This window comes from Culex quinquefasciatus, chromosome 3, assembly GCF_015732765.1.
Source record: "Culex quinquefasciatus strain JHB chromosome 3, VPISU_Cqui_1.0_pri_paternal, whole genome shotgun sequence".
Classification (NCBI taxonomy): domain Eukaryota; kingdom Metazoa; phylum Arthropoda; class Insecta; order Diptera; family Culicidae; genus Culex; species Culex quinquefasciatus.
The window spans coordinates 100,517,586-100,539,094 of NC_051863.1; the positions used below are offsets into that span (position 1 = coordinate 100,517,586).

At 37.3% G+C, this 21,509-nt stretch overlaps 1 protein-coding gene and 1 pseudogene across 1 annotated transcript in view; one reads left to right on the top strand and one right to left on the bottom strand.

The window, feature by feature from the left end:
* Positions 1-43: 43 nt before the first annotated feature.
* The window catches only part of LOC119769154, a 26,170-nt gene continuing 4,704 nt past the window's right edge, over positions 44-21,509 (bottom strand). The window contains exons 3-4 of the mRNA XM_038261058.1: positions 1,672-1,847; positions 44-1,482 (exon numbers count right to left, since the gene is read on the bottom strand). Of these exons, the coding sequence (XP_038116986.1) occupies positions 44-1,482; positions 1,672-1,810 (1,578 nt within the window). The 5' untranslated portion in view covers positions 1,811-1,847. The remainder of the gene's footprint in view (positions 1,483-1,671; positions 1,848-21,509) is intronic.
* LOC119769155 overlaps positions 18,858-21,509 on the top strand; it is an 11,137-nt pseudogene continuing 8,485 nt past the window's right edge.

Sequence of the window (21,509 nt, forward strand, 5' to 3'; positions counted from 1 at the left end):
GAGAACTGATTTGGATGTTTTTCAGTGTAAGCTGCACCACGGTTCAATTTAACTCTACCCTCGGTGTCTTCTTCGTCATCGTAATCATAGTATTCGAAAAGAAATCATTTAGTCTGTACTCTTCATCAACCGGTAATGTCTTATCTTTATCATTTAAATTCAATTTTAGATTCAAGATATTTCGTTGCTTTCTGCAGGATGCAGAACTGCTACTAGCAGCCATTTCAGTTGGCTGCGACTGGTTTTCTGCAGATGAATAATGCGCCTGGTTTGCTGCTCTTTCTACCAACTCCTCCACGGGAATACCAGAAGACAGGTTTTCTTCTACTAATCGGGCTCCTTCCGAGTCTAGAGAAATAGACTTCAGCCGGGCTCGCCTTGATGCTCGATCACTTAGACAGGCACTATTTTGAGCAAGATGATTCGATTGTTCAGTTATCTCATGAATATTGTTGAACGTCGTCTGATCTACCTGTTGTACCAGATAATTTGACGCATCATTTTGCTTAAGATGTTTTGGCGAAATGCAAGGATAAATAAGAGATATTCTTTTCGAGGGTTTTTCATCATATTGAATAGAAGGAGGAGTGAAGGTGTCCACATCAGGAAAACGGTAATATGAATTTGCGGTCTTTGAACCGATTCCAACAATTTTCTGGTTATCAGATGATTTTTCAGATTTATATTCATTCACCAGTTTAGGTGAAAACGTGAACTGTTGACTGACTTCACAAGCACTGTTAAAACTTCCCATGATAGTGTTCGGTGTAATGTTAACAGCTGACGAAATTACAGATGACGAAATGGATGACGGTGTTGGAGGTGGTATAAAGGTAAAGGAAGACGACGTATCTGAATTATTTGAAGAATCTTTATCACATTCATAGCTAATCTCTGAGTGCTTTTCAAAATTATCTTCTAACTTTTGATCTAACATTTGTTCTCTTGAATGCATTTCATTTTTTATTGAGGCTAAGGTTTGATCGGAATCTTTTGCTCTTATTTCCTCGACCTCAGCATCTACATGTTTGTTTTTACGGAGTTTTAAACGAGAAAATGAACATTCCCCATCTTTTTCACCAACATTTACTATGATCACATTTTCCGTTTTTATTATTTGTTTTCGAGTTTTTTTATTTATTTTTTTCTCTTGGCAATTCTGTTTGATCGTCTGTTGTGAAGTCTCTAATTGACGCATATTCATATGACGACTTGTTATTTTGTCTCGAGCTATATCATTTTCTGCAGTCAATGTATCCTCGACTAGTAAATCATGTGATTCTGTATCTGTAATGGTTATTTGTAAACATGTATTCACTTTAGATGCTTCCCGAAGCTTGTCTTTATTTTCATCCATCTTTGTAAAATGTTCTTTAATGTTACTTGTCTTCGTCGATATTTCTCTTCTACGCCAAATGTTATTTCTAAGCCAAATAATTATCCACACTACTGCTATGAGAACACCAACAAATGTGAAAGTTGCTGCAAATAATGTGTAAAATGTATCTTCCGGCCACGACTTAATGATTTTTACACTATTATGTTCATGAACGTTCTCAGATGCAGGATTTCTAATGTGATGATATATATTTGATTGATAAGAATGATGTTCTGGATATTCCGAATATTGAACTGATTGTAGCAATGATTCTGGATGACTATTCACATTACTTGAATGTTTTCTGAAACTATTGCTTTGACTACGAAAAGAAATCAGTAAAAGTGGTATCCCATTCTGTATGCGATTCTGCGTAGCAAAGGAAGATGAAGATAATATGCTGCTATCTGGTACATCACGTAATTCCATCATTAAATTAACATTTATTCACGGTTTCTGGATCACATTTCTAAAAAAAAGAATACAGCAAAAATAGTTTGATTACTAGATTTTTAAATTAGAGCAAACCTTGTGGCCTTAAATTTAAAAAATTGTCAACGTCTCCCCGATTAATTGATTTGAAAATCCATTTTAAATCATTTGCGGTCGTACAAAGGGCCATTATACTCAGAAAAATTAGCTTTATCGTTGTGAACAATAATATCTCAAATTTAGGCTTAATTTCAGGAGCCAATTTGCGATCAAAAGCTCCATAATTCCGGCAGATGGCGCAAAGCATCGAAGAATGACGATTCAAATTTTCGCTGTTCGGTTACTGTTCAAAACACATTGAACTTCTTTCCATAATTTTGACCACCAAATTCATGATCTGCACCCATAGTGCAGTTTCTTGAATTCTGCTGCTGGACTCAACCAGCTGATCGTCGTCGGACTAGGCAATCAAACGTCAAAATTACCCCCCACTAGAGGTCGCTCAAACTTGGGGTGATGTTTTCATTATAACCTACAGCGAGTAAATTGGTTTGAAATTTGAAATTCCGCAGTAACAGTTCAATAGGGCGTATCTGCGTTTGTAAACAAGCAGTCTATCCCTGTCTTACTTGACGTGAACTGTCACTTAAGCAAAAGGGATAGACTGCTTGTTTACAAACGCAGATTCGCCCTATTGAAATGTTACTACGGAATTGTTTTATTTCATCATAAAATCGACATTAATAGCAAATTATACCATTTTCAGGTAAGAAATGAATAGCTTAATTGATATAAACGAAAATATTTTTGTGATTGCCGATTTAACCTGTTCATTATCTGATTCAAAATAAGGGAATGTTTTAATCAACCAAAACCTAACTAATCAATTGAGAATGTAGATTATTCAAGTGGACAAATATTTTTAAAAGTCACTTCTACCATAAAAACAAAGATCTGCTTGAAAAATGATAATTGGATTGATTTTCAAAATTAGCAATCTAACCTCATTCTCGCATTTTCAACCCGGATCTCAGAATTTTCAATGAAAAAGGCAACTTAGCAAACACGCAGAAAAATAAGGCATATTTGAATCAACAAAACGTTTTGTTGATTTGAAAATCATAATTTTTGTTTTTGTTGTTAAGTTAAATTAAGTTCAATTAAGTTGAATTTAGTAAAATTTAGTTAAGTTTAGTAAAATTTAGTAACATTTAGTAAAATTTAGCAAAATTTGTTTAAATATAGTGAAATTTAGTTAAATTTTGTTGAATTAAGTTAATTTAGTTAAATTTAGTACAATTTAGTAAAATTTAGCAAAATGTAGTAAAATTTAGTAAAATTTAGTAGATTTAGTAAAATTTAGTAAAATTTAGTAAAATTTAGTAAAATTTAGTAAAATTTAGTAAAATTTAGTAAAATTTAGTAAAATTTAGTAAAATTTAGTAAAATTCAGTAAAATTTAGTAAAATTTAGTAAAATTTAGTAAAATTTAGTAAAATTTAGTTAAATTTAGCAAAACTTAGTAAAATTTAGTAAAATTTAGTAGATTTCGTAAAATTTAGTTAAATTTAGTAAAATTTAGTTAAATTTAGTAAAATTTAGTAAAATTTAGTAAAATTTAGTAAAATTTAGTAAAATTTAGTAAAATTTAGTAAAATTTAGTAAAGTTTAGTAAAATTTAGTAAAATTTAGTAATATTTAGTAAAATTTAGTAAATTTAAGTAAAATCTAGTAAAATTTAATAAAATGTAGTAAAATGTAGTAAAATTTAGTTAAATTTAGTTAAATTTAGTTAAATTTAGTTAAATTTAGTTAAATTTAGCTAAATTTAGTAATAGTAAAATTTAATTAAATTTAGTTGAAATTTGTAAATTTGTAAATTTGTTTAGTTAAATTTAGCTAAATTTTGTTCAATAGTTCAGTTTAGTTAAATTTCGGTAAATTAAATTAAATTGATTTCAGTAAATATCAGTTAAAATAAGTTAAATTCAGTTAAACTAAGATAAATTTTGTTAAATTTAGTAAAATTTTTAGTAAGAATCAGTTGACTTTAAATTTAGTAAGAATCAGTTGACTTTAAATTTAGTTAAATTCAGTTAAACTAAGTTAAATTTAGATAAATTAAATTAAATTTCACTAAATTAAACTCAACAAAGTTAAATTGGGTTTCCTAAGTAAAGTTGAATATAATGAATTTAGTTAAATTAAGTTAAAATAAGATATGAGTTCAATATAGTGAATTTAGTTATATCAAAACATATTTAAATAAATTATGTTGAATTAAAGTAACATTGTGTTAAATAAAGTTATATAAACTTAAATAAAGTTAATTATAGTTAAATAAAGTTATATACAGTTAAATAAAAATAAATAAATTAAAATTATGTTAAATATTGCTAAATTTAGTAAAATTTAGGTAAACTAAGTAAAATTACGTTAAATTAAGTTGAATTAGTTTATATAAAGTTGAAATAAATTATTTCAGAAACATTTACTTGAATTTAGCTAAATAAAGTTAAATTTAGTTAAATTTATTTAAATTAAGAAAAATTAAAAAGCTGAATTTCACTAAATTTAATTAAATTTAATTGAAAATGGTTGAATTTAGCGAAATGTAGATGAATTAGTTAAATCTGTAAAATAAAGTTACATTTAGTTATTTTAAGTAAATTTTCGTTAAATTGAGTTAAATGTAGTGAAATTAAGTTGAATTAAGTAAAATTAAGTTAAATTTAGAGAAATTAAGCTAAATTGAGTAAATTTTAGTTGAATTGAACTAAATTTAGTTAAATTAAGTATAATTAAGTTGAATAAAGTTAAATTATGCTAAATTTATCTTTATTTGAGTAAAATTCAGTAAAATGAAGTAAAATTATGTTAAGTTTTGTCAATTTGATTTTATGTATGTAAAATTTAGCTATATTTTGCTAAATTTGTAAAATATAGAAATATTTAGTAAATATTAGTAAAATTTTACTAAATTTTAAAAAAATATAACTGAAACTAACTACATTTAACTCATTGCAACTAAATTTTACTCATTGTAACTAAATTTAACATAGTGTAAATAACTGTAACGAAATTTAAAAAAAAACACGTTTTGCAAAATTTAATTACATTTCACTATAAATTGAATTCAAAATAAATTAAAATCAATTTGACTAAATATAAATCAATTTAACTAATTTTTAATCAAATAAACTAATTTAAGATAAATTAAACAAATTTTAGATCAATTAAACTGATTCTTATTAAGCATAAATCAATTTACTTATACAAAATTTCACATATATTTTACTAAAATTAACTACATTCAACTGAAATAAAATCAATTGTAAAACATTTTAATCATTAATTTCTAAATTTAACTAACTCTAACTGAAGTTAACTTAATTTAAATAAATTTCACTTATTGTTAACTAAATCTTACTACTAAAATTAACTAAAATCAAATTACTAATGTTAACTTTATTAAACTAAATTTAACCCTGTTTAATTAAATTGAACAAAATTTAGTACATTTCAGCTATTTGTTTTTTTTTCTAAATTTAACTAAATTTTACATACTTAGCTGAATTTAGCTTTAGTTTACTAAATTTAACTACTTTTTACCTAGTTAAACTTACGTGAACTAAATTGAACCTAGTTTTTTTTTTTTAATTTCTACCAAATTTTACTTTATTTAACTTAATATACTTGTTTCTACAATTTTTTTCTTTGTTTATTTAAATTAAACTAAATTTAACATAATTTACCTAAATTTAACCAAACTTTACTTAATTAAACTTATTTCAACTAAATTTAAGTTAATTAAACTTAATATAAGTTTATTTAACTTTATTTACCTAAATTTTACTAAATTAACCTGAATTAAACTAAATTTAACTTAAATAAACTAAATTTACCTTAATTTTACTATTTTTTATAAATTTAAATTAACTTAACTTCGTTTAACCTAGTTTAACTTTTTTTTAACTTCAACTAAATTTCACTTAATTTACCTAAATTTAACTTAATATAACATAGATAAGTGCAGTGCTTCTGGGGACGCGCAGTCCTGTTTTTTCGCGATAATTTTCGTCTCTTTTGTGTCGTTATTTGTGTGCATGGGGTGATTGGTCATAATAATTGAATAATGCCTTCATAAGTGCAGTGCTTCTGGGGACGCGCAGTCCTGTTTTTTCGCGATAATTTTTGTCTCTTTTGATGATAATAAATCATAATAATTGAACAATGCCTTCATAAGTGCAGTGCTTCTGGGGACGCGCAGTCCTGTTTTTTCGCGATAATTTTCGTCTCTTTTGTGTCGTTATTTGTGTGCATGGGGTGATTGGTCATAATAATTGAATAATGCCTTCATAAGTGCAGTGCTTCTGGGGACGCGCAGTCCTGTTTTTTCGCGATAATTTTTGTCTCTTTTGTGTCGTTATTTGTGTGCATGGGGTGATTGGTCATAATAATTCAATAATGCCTTCATAAGTGCAGTGCTTCTGGGGACGCGCAGTCCTGTTTTTTCGCGATAATTTTTGTCTCTTTTGTGTCGTTATTTGTGTGCATGGGGTGATTGGTCATAATAATTGAATAATGCCTTCATAAGTGCAGTGCTTCTGGGGACGCGCAGTCCTGTTTTTTCGCGATAATTTCGTCTCTTTTGTGTCGTTATTTGTGTGCATGGGATGATTGGTCATAATAATTGAATAATGCCTTCATAAGTGCAGTGCTTCTGGGGACGCGCAGTCCTGTTTTTTCGCGATAATTTTCGTCTCTTTTGTGTCGTTATTTGTGTGCATGGGGTGATTGGTCATAATAATTCAATAATGCCTTCATAAGTGCAGTGCTTCTGGGGACGCGCAGTCCTGTTTTTTCGCGATAATTTCGTCTCTTTTGTGTCGTTATTTGTGTGCATGGGGTGATTGGTCATAATAATTGAATAATGCCTTCATAAGTGCAGTGCTTCTGGGGACGCGCAGTCCTGTTTTTTCGCGATAATTTTCGTCTCTTTTGTGTCGTTATTTGTGTGCATGGGGTGATTGGTCATAATAATTCAATAATGCCTTCATAAGTGCAGTGCTTCTGGGGACGCGCAGTCCTGTTTTTTCGCGATAATTTCGTTTCTTTTGTGTCGTTATTTGTGTGCATGGGGTGATTGGTCATAATAATTGAATAATGCCTTCATAAGTGCAGTGCTTCTGGGGACGCGCAGTCCTGTTTTTTCGCGATAATTTTCGTCTCTTTTGTGTCGTTATTTGTGTGCATGGGGTGATTGGTCATAATAATTGAACAATGCCTTCATAAGTGCAGTGCTTCTGGGGACGCGCAGTCCTGTTTTTTCGCGATAATTTTCGTCTCTTTTGTGTCGTTATTTGTGTGCATGGGGTGATTGGTCATAATAATTGAATAATGCATTCATAAGTGCAGTGCTTCTGGGGACGCGCAGTCCTGTTTTTTCGCGATAATTTTTGTCTCTTTTGTGTCGTTATTTGTGTGCATGGGGTGATTGGTCATAATAATTGAATAATGCCTTCATAAGTGCAGTGCTTCTGGGGACGCGCAGTCCGGTTTTTTCGCGATAATTTTCGTCGTAAATGATCGTAAAATTTATTCCAACTTTCAGTTTTAGTATTAACTCATCAAACTATCGATTTTATGAAGAGTAAAGCGTCATTTATTTACTATTTTTGAAATTTGCTCGCGTTATCTAAATTGTAAAAACAGTAAAATTATACTGATAAGTCCAGCCCATAGCACTACTGCTCGGCTGGCACGCGTTCGATAAAAATAAACCATTTTAAATAATCAATTATCTATCTTTCCGCAGTCGGCTGCCTAAGATTTAAAAAAATTCAACCGATAAACAAAATGCTCATGGTCACATCACTGCCACTCGTGAATCCTGACCTCATACCCATCTACTAACCCCCTCAAAACTCATGTGATACTTTGTCGGAGAAGCAGTCGATTGGGCGGTCTCTATCACTCAAGTATCGGACTAACAATCCCATCCACTTCCCCGTGACCCTACCACTGGTCGTGGCCGGCGCCGGTATTGATCAGCATGATGGGGGCCTTTGAGAAGTTGCGAAGCGAGGAAAGATAGCACCCACTCATCTTCCACGGCTCGTGGATGTAACTTCTGGAGGTCCTGGTCAATAACGGAGTAGCAACTGCGGGTGGGCACCTATGCTTATGCTTATGCTAAATTTAACTTAATATAACATAATCTAACTGATTTTTACTTAATTTTGCAGAATTGAATTTTGAAAATTTTGTTTAATTTGGTAAAATATTATTTAATTTGTAAAATTGATTTAAACTTAGTTAATTTTGTTTACATTTAGTTAATTTGATTTCAATTTTGTTAAATGTAGTTAAATTTGTTAAATGTAGTTAAATTTAGTTAAATGTGTGAATACAAAGAGACGAGTTGTTCCTTTTAATTCCGCTATATATTTTTAATATCTTGACTGATACGTGTTTCGTCTACTACTTGCAGACTTCATCAGTGTTCTGTTCTCGACTGAAGGTTCATCGCTGGTGTATCCGTATTTGTAGTTACTGTAGGTACTACCTCCTTGTTCTTCTTTGGTGCCTGTATAGGTAACAGCTTAACCTTCGGGAAGTCGCATGTTTTCGCGTTGAGTAGGCAGGCAACAAACGTTTACTCAACAAGGATTCAGGTAACGGCTCAATGTGGCTGTTTAAGCTGTTAATTGTCTTTAATGTCTCTTAGACAATTTTTATAGCAAATTTTCTGAACTCTTCAAAACATTTTTTTTAGAAATGGTCACTCATGGTCACTATTTTTAAAAATTCAAAAACTGCAAATATTTCGCTAAAATCAAACTTTCGGTGGCTATATCTTGAAAACAAAGCACTTTATCAAAAAATCTGTAAAGTACTTTTCGATTGCAAATTCAATTTTGCATTAAAAAATAATGTAAATCTTGTTTTTGCATGAAACTTCGATTTTTTCCAAAAATCACTATTTGTTCAAAAAATCATAACTCGGCGGCAGATTTTTTGACCATGTTTCTCTATGGCTCAAAAGTTGCGGATTTTTGTCCCCTAAAACATATCAAAGAATCTCGAAAATAAAAAAATACGTATTTTGGGAAATTGAGTTTTAGTCAAAAAAAGAAGATAAAAAAAACTGCAATTTTTTTCCGTGTACCTATTTTTTTCTCAAAAGTCCTCAACAATACCTACAACTTTGCCGAAGACACCAAATTGATCAGAAAATTCACTCAAAAGTTACAGCTGTTTGAATATTTACATACCATTTTTGTATGGACAGCAGCCAAAATTGTATGGAGACTTGTATGGATGAACCAATCACACAAAATAGCTTATTTGGTCATAGAGAAGGCCCCCACAAAGTTAGAGCCAAATCAAAAAATACAAATAAAATCCATTTCCGGTTTTGGTCGAGAATTGCTCATATTGGTTTGTGTGTGTATGAGAGTGTGAATGAGTTTAATTTGTTCTTTTTTTCCATATTTAGCTCAATAAATATTTAAATCCGCGTAAAATCTACAGAATTCGGTCAATAAATCTAAATCATATCTCATAAAAAAACAATCGAGTCCGTTTTGCGATGCTTGTCCGTCGGGTCGCATGTTTTTTTCGCGTCGTTCGTCGTCGGTTAGTTTTTCGGGGGCTTGCGTACGTGTGTGTGCGAAGGTGCGACTGGCTCTGGTTGTCACGATAACAGTTGAGGCAGTCCGATTTGTGGTGACCTGTATGTTTATGTTTGATGTGGTTTTTTTCTACTTAGTTAGATTGAAAAAATCAAATATCGCGATCGTCTTTCTTGTTAGTCATGTATTTGATACACATCACAGCCGGGTTTCTTTGTGTTATGATTCGCGATTGTTTCATGGGAAGATTCGTTCATAATTGCGTTTGCAAAATATAAATTATATTCGACCATTCGTTTCCCGCGAAAAACCTTTTAGCTCGTAAAGCACGGTGACAATTATTGTTTCAACGCGATTGTTCAAGTCCTTCAGATAACTCATAACTCATCAGTAATTAATTGGTCGCTCATCTTATAATAATTTAAAAGTATAAATAGTCTCAGGTCAACTCTACGTAAATATGTTACGCTGAGTATAATATTTCACCTTTTAATTACACATAATTTTGATTCTATCTTTTCACAGCCGGCTGTCTAAGATTGAATTATTTATGCTAAACTCAACAGCAAATAAACGGGAATAGTCTCATCCGCATCATCCGATTGTTTGCCTTGATAACCTTGATAATAATACACCACCATATTAAACGAAATTTATTGATTATTGGGTCACATCATCATCTTCTATGATGAATCCTGGCCATTACCCTTTCCCACTAACAAAATCCCAAGTAGAAGTAGTTTTCCGGCACACGCGGGGGTGTGGATATCGTATAGAACCCACCCTTGGTAGCAACCTGTGCAAACTAACATTCCCGTCCCAATCCCTCCGAGATCTACAAACTGACATGGCGGGCGCCGTTGGTGGCCAATGACTGTTACCTATTTGTTCCAGATCTAGTTTTGATGATCTTGATGTTTTATCTTTTCTGCGCATTCATACATGCTGTTGATAGGGAAACACCATTAGATCGTTAAAGCGTATGATCGTTGAATTGATAGGATATTACGGTCCTGTTCAGCAACGGAGAAGGACAACCATGGGTAATCTCTCATGCTCATGCTTAAATTTATTCAGATTTAGTTAAATTGATTAAAATATTTTTAATTTGTTGAATTTAGTTATTTCTAGTTAAATTTGCATAAATTTAATTTAATTGAATTATGTTAAATTTAGTTTAAATTAAGTAAAATAATTTAAAATGATTACCTGAATCAGTTTCAGTTTTTTAATTTTCGTAAATTGTATCACTCAAAATCGCAAAAGTTAAAGAAATTAACTTAATTCTTTTAGTAAAATTATTCAGTTAAATTATCAAAATTTTGGTATTTTTTATGTTCAATTAAAATTTAGTTAAGTTTAGTTAAAATTTCTTAACAAATGGTGTCCTGTTTTGATGTTGTAAAAAACATGATGTTGCTTATTTATATTTTTGAACTTCTGATATTTTTGGGTTTTTTTTATTTTTGTTGATTTTTTAATCTATGTATTTTTATATTTTTCATTGCAGTCGAGAATATTAATATTATAGTTGTTTAGTGTTTTTGTTAAATTGTATATTCGTAGCTGTGATTTTTTGTATTTTGTATCTTTTAATGTATTTATATAATTGGGAATTTCTACATCATTAAAACAATATTTAGTATTGATGGAAACTTTATGTCGTAAAAGAAATACTGAAGGAACGAAACACAGTATAGAATCGGTAAAAAAATGTTTTGGGGGGACATTCAAATAAAATTTAAAAAAAATTTACATTGAACTTTGAGTAGTAAAATAAAAGCTACTTTCCTGCAGATGAAGCAGAACAAAAAGGGTGCAAGAAGTCTCTCTCGGAAGAAGAAATGGGACAAAATGCGGAACACTCTAGCAAATCAACGCTGGTCAGTTGAGGTTCCCGCTGACGGTACTCTTGCCGAAGCGACCTCGGCCGGACCCGGCGGCGTGACGTCCCTGAAGTTGTGAGTGGTTGCATCTGTTGCCTCGAGTTGGTCAGCTCAGTCGCGGTTGATACGACGGGGAACAATTAGTTGGCCATCGACGGCTGCGGTGGCGGCGCAGAGAACTGTTTCCCTCCGGCGGCCGTTTGGCTCAGCGCCGACAAACTGCGCTGGATGTTGGGGCAGGCGGACGGGATAAACTGCTGCACGGCCGGGTTGGCGGCGACCGGTTCAACGGCCTACTCGTACAACATCTTGCGGAGCAGCTCGTTCTGCATGATGCTCTGGGTGTGAATCTACAGCTCTTGCGGGGTCGGAATGTGCGACTGGTGTTGCTTTGTGCTGCTGGTTCTGGGCCAGTAGTTAGTTGCCTGCTCGATTTCGCACGGAAAGGGGATCGATCGCCAAACCAGCGACCGAATTTTGCTGGGTTGGTTTTGCTGATATCAGCGAAATTTTTCTCTAAACCAGCGAAATTTTTCGCTGAAAAAGGTGGCTGCGCGAAATCAAATCCAGCAACTTGGTTTCGCTGGTTTGTTATTTCCGAAACGGTTTTTTCCAGCGAAAGTTTTCGCTGGTTTGATACACATCCTTCCGACAGCCGTCATAAATGTTTGTTATTGTGCACGTTCGGAAGCGATTTGTGGCAATCGAATTGCTTTAGGGTTTTTTCAAAACAAAAAGCATGAAAAAGTTCTGCATCAAGTGTTCAGCATTAAAATACATACTCAACAGGTGAGGGTTCTTTTCAATGAAAAGAAGCACGTTTCCATAAAGTTCTCGCAGCAGAAAAATACGGTGCAGTGAAGCTGGAGATGTATTTGTACTGCTGCATAGATGAGTGCACAAATTGTCGCAGGTGGCAGCCAAGGATCTGACACGCATGCAGTTTCCTGAAGTCCCCGCCAGAGGTGCTGTCAATATTGTTTACGCGTGGTTTTTGAAAAGGTCGTATGAAATAAATACATAAATTTTGTTCCCAAACTATTTTTTGCCAGTTTTTTTTTTGCGAGATAATTTCAATTCTAACGTAAATTTTTCCACATTTTACATTTATTAGATCAATAAAACAAAGTTCTACTTGACGATACTATATACAACCAAACTCACTAAACTAAACTTAAAATCTTCAGTTACCTTGAAATAAAATTAAATAAGTTTGATTCTTCTTCACCGTTGTTTTAAAACGAATTGAATACTTAAATGTCAGTCAAAAAAAAAAAAAAAACTTTAAACTAGCGGTCACTGAACACCACAGTGCTGATATGCCAACATTAGTTGCTTGACGGAATTAAATGCTGTACCCCTACTTGTCCCTCTAGATTAAATATAAAAACGTTACTTAATCCACCTTTAGGTGGTTGGTGCCTTCCTCACATTCATGAAGTCAATACATTCAGTAAAAATAGCAACATTCCCTTAACATGTTTAACAAATCAACTTTATTACTAATTTACTTAATTCTTAATTCTTTTAGTAAAATTATTCAGTTAAATTATCAAAATTTTGGTATTTTTTATGTTCAATTAAAATTTAGTTAAGTTTAGTTAAAATTTCTTAACAAATGGTGTCCTGTTTTGATGTTGTAAAAAACATGATGTTGCTTATTTATATTTTTGAACTTCTGATATTTTTGTATTTTTTTTATTTTTGTTGATTTTTTAATCTATGTATTTTTATATTTTTCATTGCAGTCGAGAATATTAATATTATAGTTGTTTAGTGTTTTTGTTAAATTGTATATTCGTAGCTGTGATTTTTTGTATTTTGTATCTTTCAATGTATTTATATAATTGGGAATTTCTACATCATTAAAACAATATTTAGTATTGATGGAAACTTTATGTCGTAAAAGAAATACTGAAGGAACGAAACACAGTATAGAATCGGTAAAAAATGTTTTGGGGGACATTCAAATAAAATTTAAAAAAATTTACATTGAACTTTGAGTAGTAAAATAAAAGCTACTTTCCTGCAGATGAAGCAGAACAAAAGGGTGCAAGAAGTCTCTCTCGGAAGAAGAAATGGGACAAAATGCGGAACACTCTAGCAAATCAACGCTGGTCAGTTGAGGTTCCCGCTGACGGTACTCTTGCCGAAGCGACCTCGGCCGGACCCGGCGGCGTGACGTCCCTGAAGTTGTGAGTGGTTGCATCTGTTGCCTCGAGTTGGTCAGCTCAGTCGCGGTTGATACGACGGGGAACAATTAGTTGGCCATCGACGGCTGCGGTGGCGGCGCAGAGAACTGTTTCCCTCCGGCGGCCGTTTGGCTCAGCGCCGACAAACTGCGCTGGATGTTGGGGCAGGCGGACGGGATAAACTGCTGCACGGCCGGGTTGGCGGCGACCGGTTCAACGGCCTACTCGTACAACATCTTGCGGAGCAGCTCGTTCTGCATGATGCTCTGGGTGTGAATCTACAGCTCTTGCGGGGTCGGAATGTGCGACTGGTGTTGCTTTGTGCTGCTGGTTCTGGGCCAGGAGTTAGTTGCCTGCTCGATTTCGCACGGAAAGGGGATCGATCGCCAAACCAGCGACCGAATTTTGCTGGGTTGGTTTTGCTGATATCAGCGAAATTTTTCTCTAAACCAGCGAAATTTTTCTCTAAACCAGCGAAATTTTTCGCTGAAAAAGGTGGCTGCGCGAAATCAAATCCAGCAACTTGGTTTCGCTGGTTTGTTATTTCCGAAACGGTTTTTCCAGCGAAAGTTTTCGCTGGTTTGATACACATCCTTCCGACAGCCGTCATAAATGTTTGTTATTGTGCACGTTCGGAAGCGATTTGTGGCAATCGAATTGCTTTAGGGGTTTTTCAAAACAAAAAGCATGAAAAAGTTCTGCATCAAGTGTTCAGCATTAAAATACATACTCAACAGGTGAGGGTTCTTTTCAATGAAAAGAAGCACGTTTCCATAAAGTTCTCGCAGCAGAAAAATACGGTGCAGTGAAGCTGGAGATGTATTTGTACTGCTGCATAGATGAGTGCACAAATTGTCGCAGGTGGCAGCCAAGGATCTGACACGCATGCAGTTTCCTGAAGTCCCCGCCAGAGGTGCTGTCAATATTGTTTACGCGTGGTTTTGAAAAGGTCGTATGAAATAAATACATAAATTTTGTTCCCAAACTATTTTTGCCAGTTTTTTTTGCGAGATAATTTCAATTCTAACGTAAATTTTTCCACATTTTACATTTATTAGATCAATAAAACAAAGTTCTACTTGACGATACTATATACAACCAAACTCACTAAACTAAACTTAAAATCTTCAGTTACCTTGAAATAAAATTAAATAAGTTTGATTCTTCTTCACCGTTGTTTTAAAACGAATTGAATACTTAAATGTCAGTCAAAAAAACTTTAAACTAGCGGTCACTGAACACCACAGTGCTGATATGCCAACATTAGTTGCTTGACGGAATTAAATGCTGTACCCCTACTTGTCCCTTGAGATTAAATATAAAAACGTTACTTAATCCACCTTTAGGTGGTTGGTGCCTTCCTCACATTCATGAAGTCAATACATTCAGTAAAAATAGCAACATTCCCTTAACATGTTTAACAAATCAACTTTATTACTAATTTCTTTTGATAGGGTTCGCAGACCATTAATTTTTCTGGCTCATCGGCAAAAAAAACCTATCCAACGATAGTTCGCATGGAAGATTCAGACAATATTTTTATCACAATATCTGAAATCCGACCTCTAAAATGTGTATAAATAACACTTAAGTGCTAATAACTTTTGAAAGGGTTGTCAGATCCTCGATGTATTAGGCTCATTTGAAAGGTCGTTCGATTGTCTAACTAACGACAGGTCGCATAATGGACCCGGACATCATTTTTACTAAAATATCTGAGATCCGTGGGTCTCGTGGCGCAGGGGTAGCGGCTTCGGCTGCCGATCCCGATGATGCTATGAGACGCGGGTTCGATTCCCGCCTTATCCACTGAGCTTCTATCGGATGGTGAAGTAAAACGTCGGTCCCGGTTTCTCCTGTCTCGTCAGAGGCGCTGGAGCAGAAATCCCACGTTAGAGGAAGGCCATGCCCCGGGGGGCGTAGTGCCAATAGTTTCGTTTTTTTTTTCATCTGAGATCCGGCCTCCAAAAAGTGTATAAATAACACTTAAGTGCCAATAACTTTTGATAGGGTTGTCAGATCCTTGATGTTTTAGGCTCATTTGAAAGGTCTTTTGATTATCTAACTAACGACAGGTCGCATGATGGACCCGGGCATCATTTTTACTGAAATATCTGAGATCCGGCCTCCGAAAAGTGTATAAATAACAGTTAAGTGCCAATAACTTTTGATAGGGTTGTCAGATCCTTGATGTTTTAGGCTCATTTGAAAGGTTTTTCGATTATCTAACTAACGATGGGTCGCATGATGGACCCGGACATCATTTTTACTGAAATATCTGAGATCCGGCCTCCAAAAAGTGTATAAATAACACTTAAGTGCCAATAACTTTTGATAGGGTTGTCAGATCCTTGATGTTTTAGACTCATTTGAAAGGTCTTTCGATTATTTAACTAACGACAGGTCACATGATGGACCCGGACATCATTTTTACTGAAATATTTGAGATCCGGCCTCCAAAAGTGTATGAATAACAGTTAAGTGCTAATAACTTTTGATAGGGTTGTCAGATCCTTGATATTTTAGGCTCATTTGAAAGGTCTTTTGATTATCTAACTAACGACAGGTCGCATGATGGACCCGGACATCATTTTTACTAAAATATCTGAGATCCGGCCTCCGAAAAGTGTATAAATAACACTTAAGTGCCAATAACTTTTGATAGGGTTGTCAGATCCTTGATGTTTTAGGCTCATTTGAAAGGTTTTTCGATTATCTAACTAACGATGGGTTGCATGATGGGCCCGGACATCATTTTTACTGAAATATCTGAGATCCGGCCTCCAAAAAGTGTATGAATAACAGTTAAGTGCTAATAACTTTTGATAGGGTTGTCAGATCCTTGATGTTTTAGGCTCATTTGAAAGGTCTTTTGATTATCTAACTAACGACAGGTCGCATGATGGACCCGGGCATCATTTTTACTGAAATATCTGAGATCCGGCCTCCGAAAAGTGTATAAATAACAGTTAAGTGCCAATAACTTTTGATAGGGTTGTCAGATCCTTGATGTTTTAGGCTCATTTGAAAGGTTTTTCGATTATCTAACTAACGATGGGTTGCATGATGGGCCCGGACATCATTATCATTGAAATATCTGAGATCTGGCCTCCAAAAAGTGTATAAATAACACTTAAGTGCTAATAACTTTTGATAGGGTTGTCAGATCTTCAATGTTTTGGGCACATTGGAAAGGTCTTTTAATACATTTCTGAAAATGTATAACATGATAGGGTTTCTTGCAAAAACCACCCTTTTACAATCTTCCGGACATACGCCAAAATCGTTTTTTAGCATAACTTTTGAAGTACTTTACTAAACTTCATAATTTTCAATAGGGACTTATGGGACCCCAAGACAAATCGAATGAGACCAAAACGGTCCAAATCGGTTAAGCCAGTGCTGAGATAATCGAGTGCATATTTTTTGGTGCACAGACCCACATCCCTACACACACACACACACACACACACACACACACAGACATTTGCTCAGAACATGATTCTGAGTCGATAGGTATACGTGAAGGTTGGTCTACAAGGTCGAATTAAGAAGTTCATTTTCTGAGTGATTTTATAGCCTTTCCTCAGTAAGGTGAGGAAGGCAAAAAAGATTTTTTTTATTTTTGTTATTTATGTTCGATGCGCATACGACATTTTCAAAAGCAACGCGCCAAAAATTTGGTTCGATCTTGGTTCGATTTTGACTTCACTCGCTTTATATGTGGATGACAGAGCCGTGGTGGCAGCAAGAATCGTAGGCGAGGTACTTGACCATGGCCGCGGAACAGTTTGTGCTGTGGCAAGTAAGTACAACCTGGTTTATTTTGGCATAGGCTTCTGCCGCCAAAACAAAAACAAACGTCGGTGATAAAAACGCTGATCCAGTGCAAAAAAACACTGGTCCAGTGGAAACATTCACTGAACCAGCGGATTTTTTGCCGGAACCAGTAGAATAATCTCCTGGTTGATTTTGGTACGAGCTGCTGCCGTGGAAAAAAAAACCCGGACGTCAGCGATAGAAAACGCTGATCCAGCGTGAAGGAACACCAGTTCAGTGAAAAAATCCGCTGGACCAGCGAATTGTTTCCCAAAACCAGCACAATAATCTACTGGTTGATTTTGGTACGAGCTGCTGCCGCCGGAAAAAAACCCGGACGTCAGCGATAGAAAACGCTGATCCAGCGTAAAAGAACACTGGTCCAGTGAAGAAATCCGCTGGATAAGCAAATTGTTTCCCAAAACCAGTACAATAATCTCCTGGTTGATTTTGGTGCCCTGCCGCTTTTTCCAAACCAGCGAGAAAATTTTCTGATTCTAGCAAAACTGATACCCCAAACAGCGACATTTTTCACCAAACCAGTGTTTTTTTCACTGGTTTGGTAGAATTTCATCGGTTTCCAAACCAGCGAAAAAAATTGGCGATTCTAGGTAATTTTTGTGCAGGCTGAGAAATTAGCGACATTTTTCGCTAGTTTTAGCGAACTTTATCGCGATTTGGCGATGGATCCCCTTTCCGTGCGGGCCCTCCGGTTCCTCCTCGATGACCGTGTCCTGGAGGCGGTAGTAGTGATGGTGGAATGAAAATGAAAGATAAAAACTTACCTTTAATCTGCCGACCAAAACACACCGGAACAACTTTTTTTTTCTAGCCAACTGAAAAGTTCAAACGAAAAAAAAATGACAGTTCGCGCGTTACGAAAAAAGAGAGAGTGTGCGTTTTGGCATGCACGAAGTTTATTGGTGTGCGTGTGCAAATATAAAATCAACATTTTCGCGGATTGAGTCTTGGATAGAGGGTCTGAACTGGCACTGGGGATGCCCGATTTTCGCCCGCAGCCCCCCTAAAGTTAGAGTGGGTAGCCGATTCCAGATCCCAGTCAACTCAATCGGAATTCTGAAACGGAATCCAATTCGAATCGTTTACGTATTCCGTTTCAAACGCAACAACCGGTACGTACACGGAATCGGTTGTTGCGTTTGAAACGGAATACGTACGATTGGCCGGTTTTCGGAGCCGCGCTCGTCGTAAACACATGTCGCGCTGAATAGGCCGGTGACGGACAGCCAAACTTTTAGTTTCGCTTGGGATGAATCTGAGCCTCGCCGGACATCGATGTTGGCACCATGACAGGCAATACTCGGTTCTGGGCCGTCGCTTTGTCAGTCAATGCCGGACTAGTTGATCGACGCGTTGCTGAGTCCACACAAGATCCAGCGACACCACCGTGACTCATCGCCACTGTACTCGACGCCGGGATGATACTTGCGGGATTCTATTGTCTTCGTCTTAGCCGCCGTCGATCGTATCGTATGATTTCGTCGACTGGAACATGGCCGCTTGGTCCAGGACAGACTCGGTGTCTAGCTCGTCAACTGCTACCGAGGTCGTTGTCGCACCGAGGTTAGGAGCTTGGCAGGCATTCGAATGGCTGCGATTCTTGCTGGAAGATGTTATGACTCGATCGGAGAAGCTTCTCAACGATCGTCGGCAGCTGGATCGCCGACATGGTGCTGGTCGAGTTCCGTCGAATCGGTGTCCACTGCTGAAGCAGGTAGATCTTGCTCATCGCCTCCCCCGGGATGTTCTCAATCGCAATCCTGTATAGCTGTGTTACGATGCACGACACCACCTGGCATTACTGACTTGGCCGTGGGTCCGCTGGTCTTTAGTCCCCCAGCTACTGCAGCCGCCATGCTCTACACCGTTCTAGCAGGATTCTGGCAGAACCAGCTCGTGACTGGGCCGCCGACTGTCGAAACCAACGTTGTCTTCTTGTCCGATCGCCCATTGATTGTGCGCTTTGTCCCAGACAAATCAATCCGAATTCTGAAACGGAATCTAATTAGAATCGTATACAAATTCCGTTTCAGAATTCGGATTGATTTGACTGGGATGTTATGTGACACAAAACTGGAGGGAATTGACAGTTCAACTTTTCGTATCGTCCTGTCGATTCCATAAATAAATGCACTGTTTTACATTCGTTCTAGTTCCGGCATACTTTTTCTTCTCTTCGATATGTTAACCGCTGGCACTCCTTGGTGAAGCTATCATACATACCATACATACCAATCAGCTTAGAACACCATACGCGGTGCCCGTGCTGTATCAAGAAGGTTGTTCCATGTTGCTCGGTTCTGGGCTGCAGCTCGCCAGTCTCCTAGGTTGCAGATCTTTCTTAGGTCCGCCTCGATCTGATTTCCCCATCGTGCACGCTGTGCTCCTGCTCGTCGGCCTGTGCCGCCATCCGGTCGCGCGCGGTCAAAGAGCATCCTGACAGGATGGTCTTCGTCCATCCTCGCGACATGGCCGGCCCACCTGAGCCTCCCGATTCTCGCCAGTGTGACGATGGTCGGTTCTCCCAGCAGCGCGTGCAGTTCGTGGTTCATGCGCCTTCGCCACTCGTTCTGAGCTGTACGTACTCCACCGTAGATCGTTCGCAGCACCTTCCGTTCGAAAACTCCAGGGCTCGTTCGTCCTCTTGCCGCAGCGTCCAGGTCTCATGGCCATAGAGGGCAACCGGTCTAATCAGTGTCTTGTACAGGGTCAGCTTCGTGGCGCGTTGCACTCGATCAGATGTCAAGGTTTTCCGTAATCCAAAGTAGGCGCGATTCGCGGAGTGGATACGAGTCCGGATCTCTAAGCTGGTGTCGTTGTCGGCCGTTACCAGCGATCCCAAGTACACGAATTCGCTCACCTCCTCCAGCACATCGCCATCCACAGCTAAAGGGTGAGTCTTGGGGGGTCAACGTCCTTTGAGCCCCTCCCTTTCATGTACTTTGTTTTCGTCGTATTCATGGCCAATCCAATTCGTCTTGCTTGCGTCTTTAAGGCGGTGTAAACCCTTTTCACCGTCTCTAGGTCTCTTGCTATAATGTCAATGTCGTCCGCATAAGCAAGAAGTTGGACTGTCCTGTTGCAAATCGTGCCTCTCGTGTCTATACCCGCTCTTCGCACAACTCCCTCAAGTCCGATGTTAAACAGCGCATTGGATAAGCCGTCACCTTGTCGTAACCCTTGGTGCGATTGGAAGGGGTCCGCTAGCTCCCTGCCACTCGCACGTGACACATCACACGATCCAAGGTAGCCTTGATCAGCCGAGTCAGTTTGTCCGGAAATCCGTTCTCGTGCATGATCTGCCATAGCTGTTCGCGGTCGACTGTATCGTACGCTGCCTTGAAATCGATGAAGATGTGATGTGTGGGCACGTTGTACTCACGGCATTTCTCGAGGCTCTGCCGGAGCGAGAAAATTTGGTCCGTGGTGGCCCGAGCGCCGGTAAACCCCGCTTGATAGGGGCCCACGAACCTCCGTGCGTACGGTATCAGCAGACGGCAGAGGATCTGGGAGAGGATTTTATAGGCCGCGTTGATAAGCGTGATGCCGCGGTAGTTGCCGCAGTCCAGCTTATCGCCCTTTTTGTAGATGGGACACACGACCATCCATCCATTCTTCTGGTAGTTTCTCCTCCCTCCAGATCTTAGAAATCACCAAGTGGATCGCCCTCGCCAACTGCGCTCCTCCATATTTGAAGAGCTCACCGGGTAACCGATCTTTACCGGCGGCCCTGTTGTTCTTCAGCTGCCTAATCTCCTTCTTCACCGTCTCCAGATCAGGTGCCGGGAACTGTTGGTCAGCAGCGGGCGGTCCAAGTTGGGCTTCAAAGCCGTCTCCATGCGCTACATCGTCGTTGAGGTGCTCGTTGAAGAACTGCTGCCACCTGTTCAACACCTCGCCTTTGTCCATAAGAAGGTTTCCCTCGGCGTCCCGACAAGTGTTGGCTTGCGGCGCATAGCCTTTGCGGGACCGGTTAACCTTCTCGTAGAACTTTCGCGTCTCGTTCTGCCGGAACAGCTGCTCCATTTCGGCGCGATCGCGATCTTCCAGCTGGCGCTTCTTGAGCTTGAAGACCGTTCTCTGCTGTTTCAGCGCTTGTTTGTATCTGGCCACGTTCTCATCAGTTGCGGCTCTCAGCTTCACC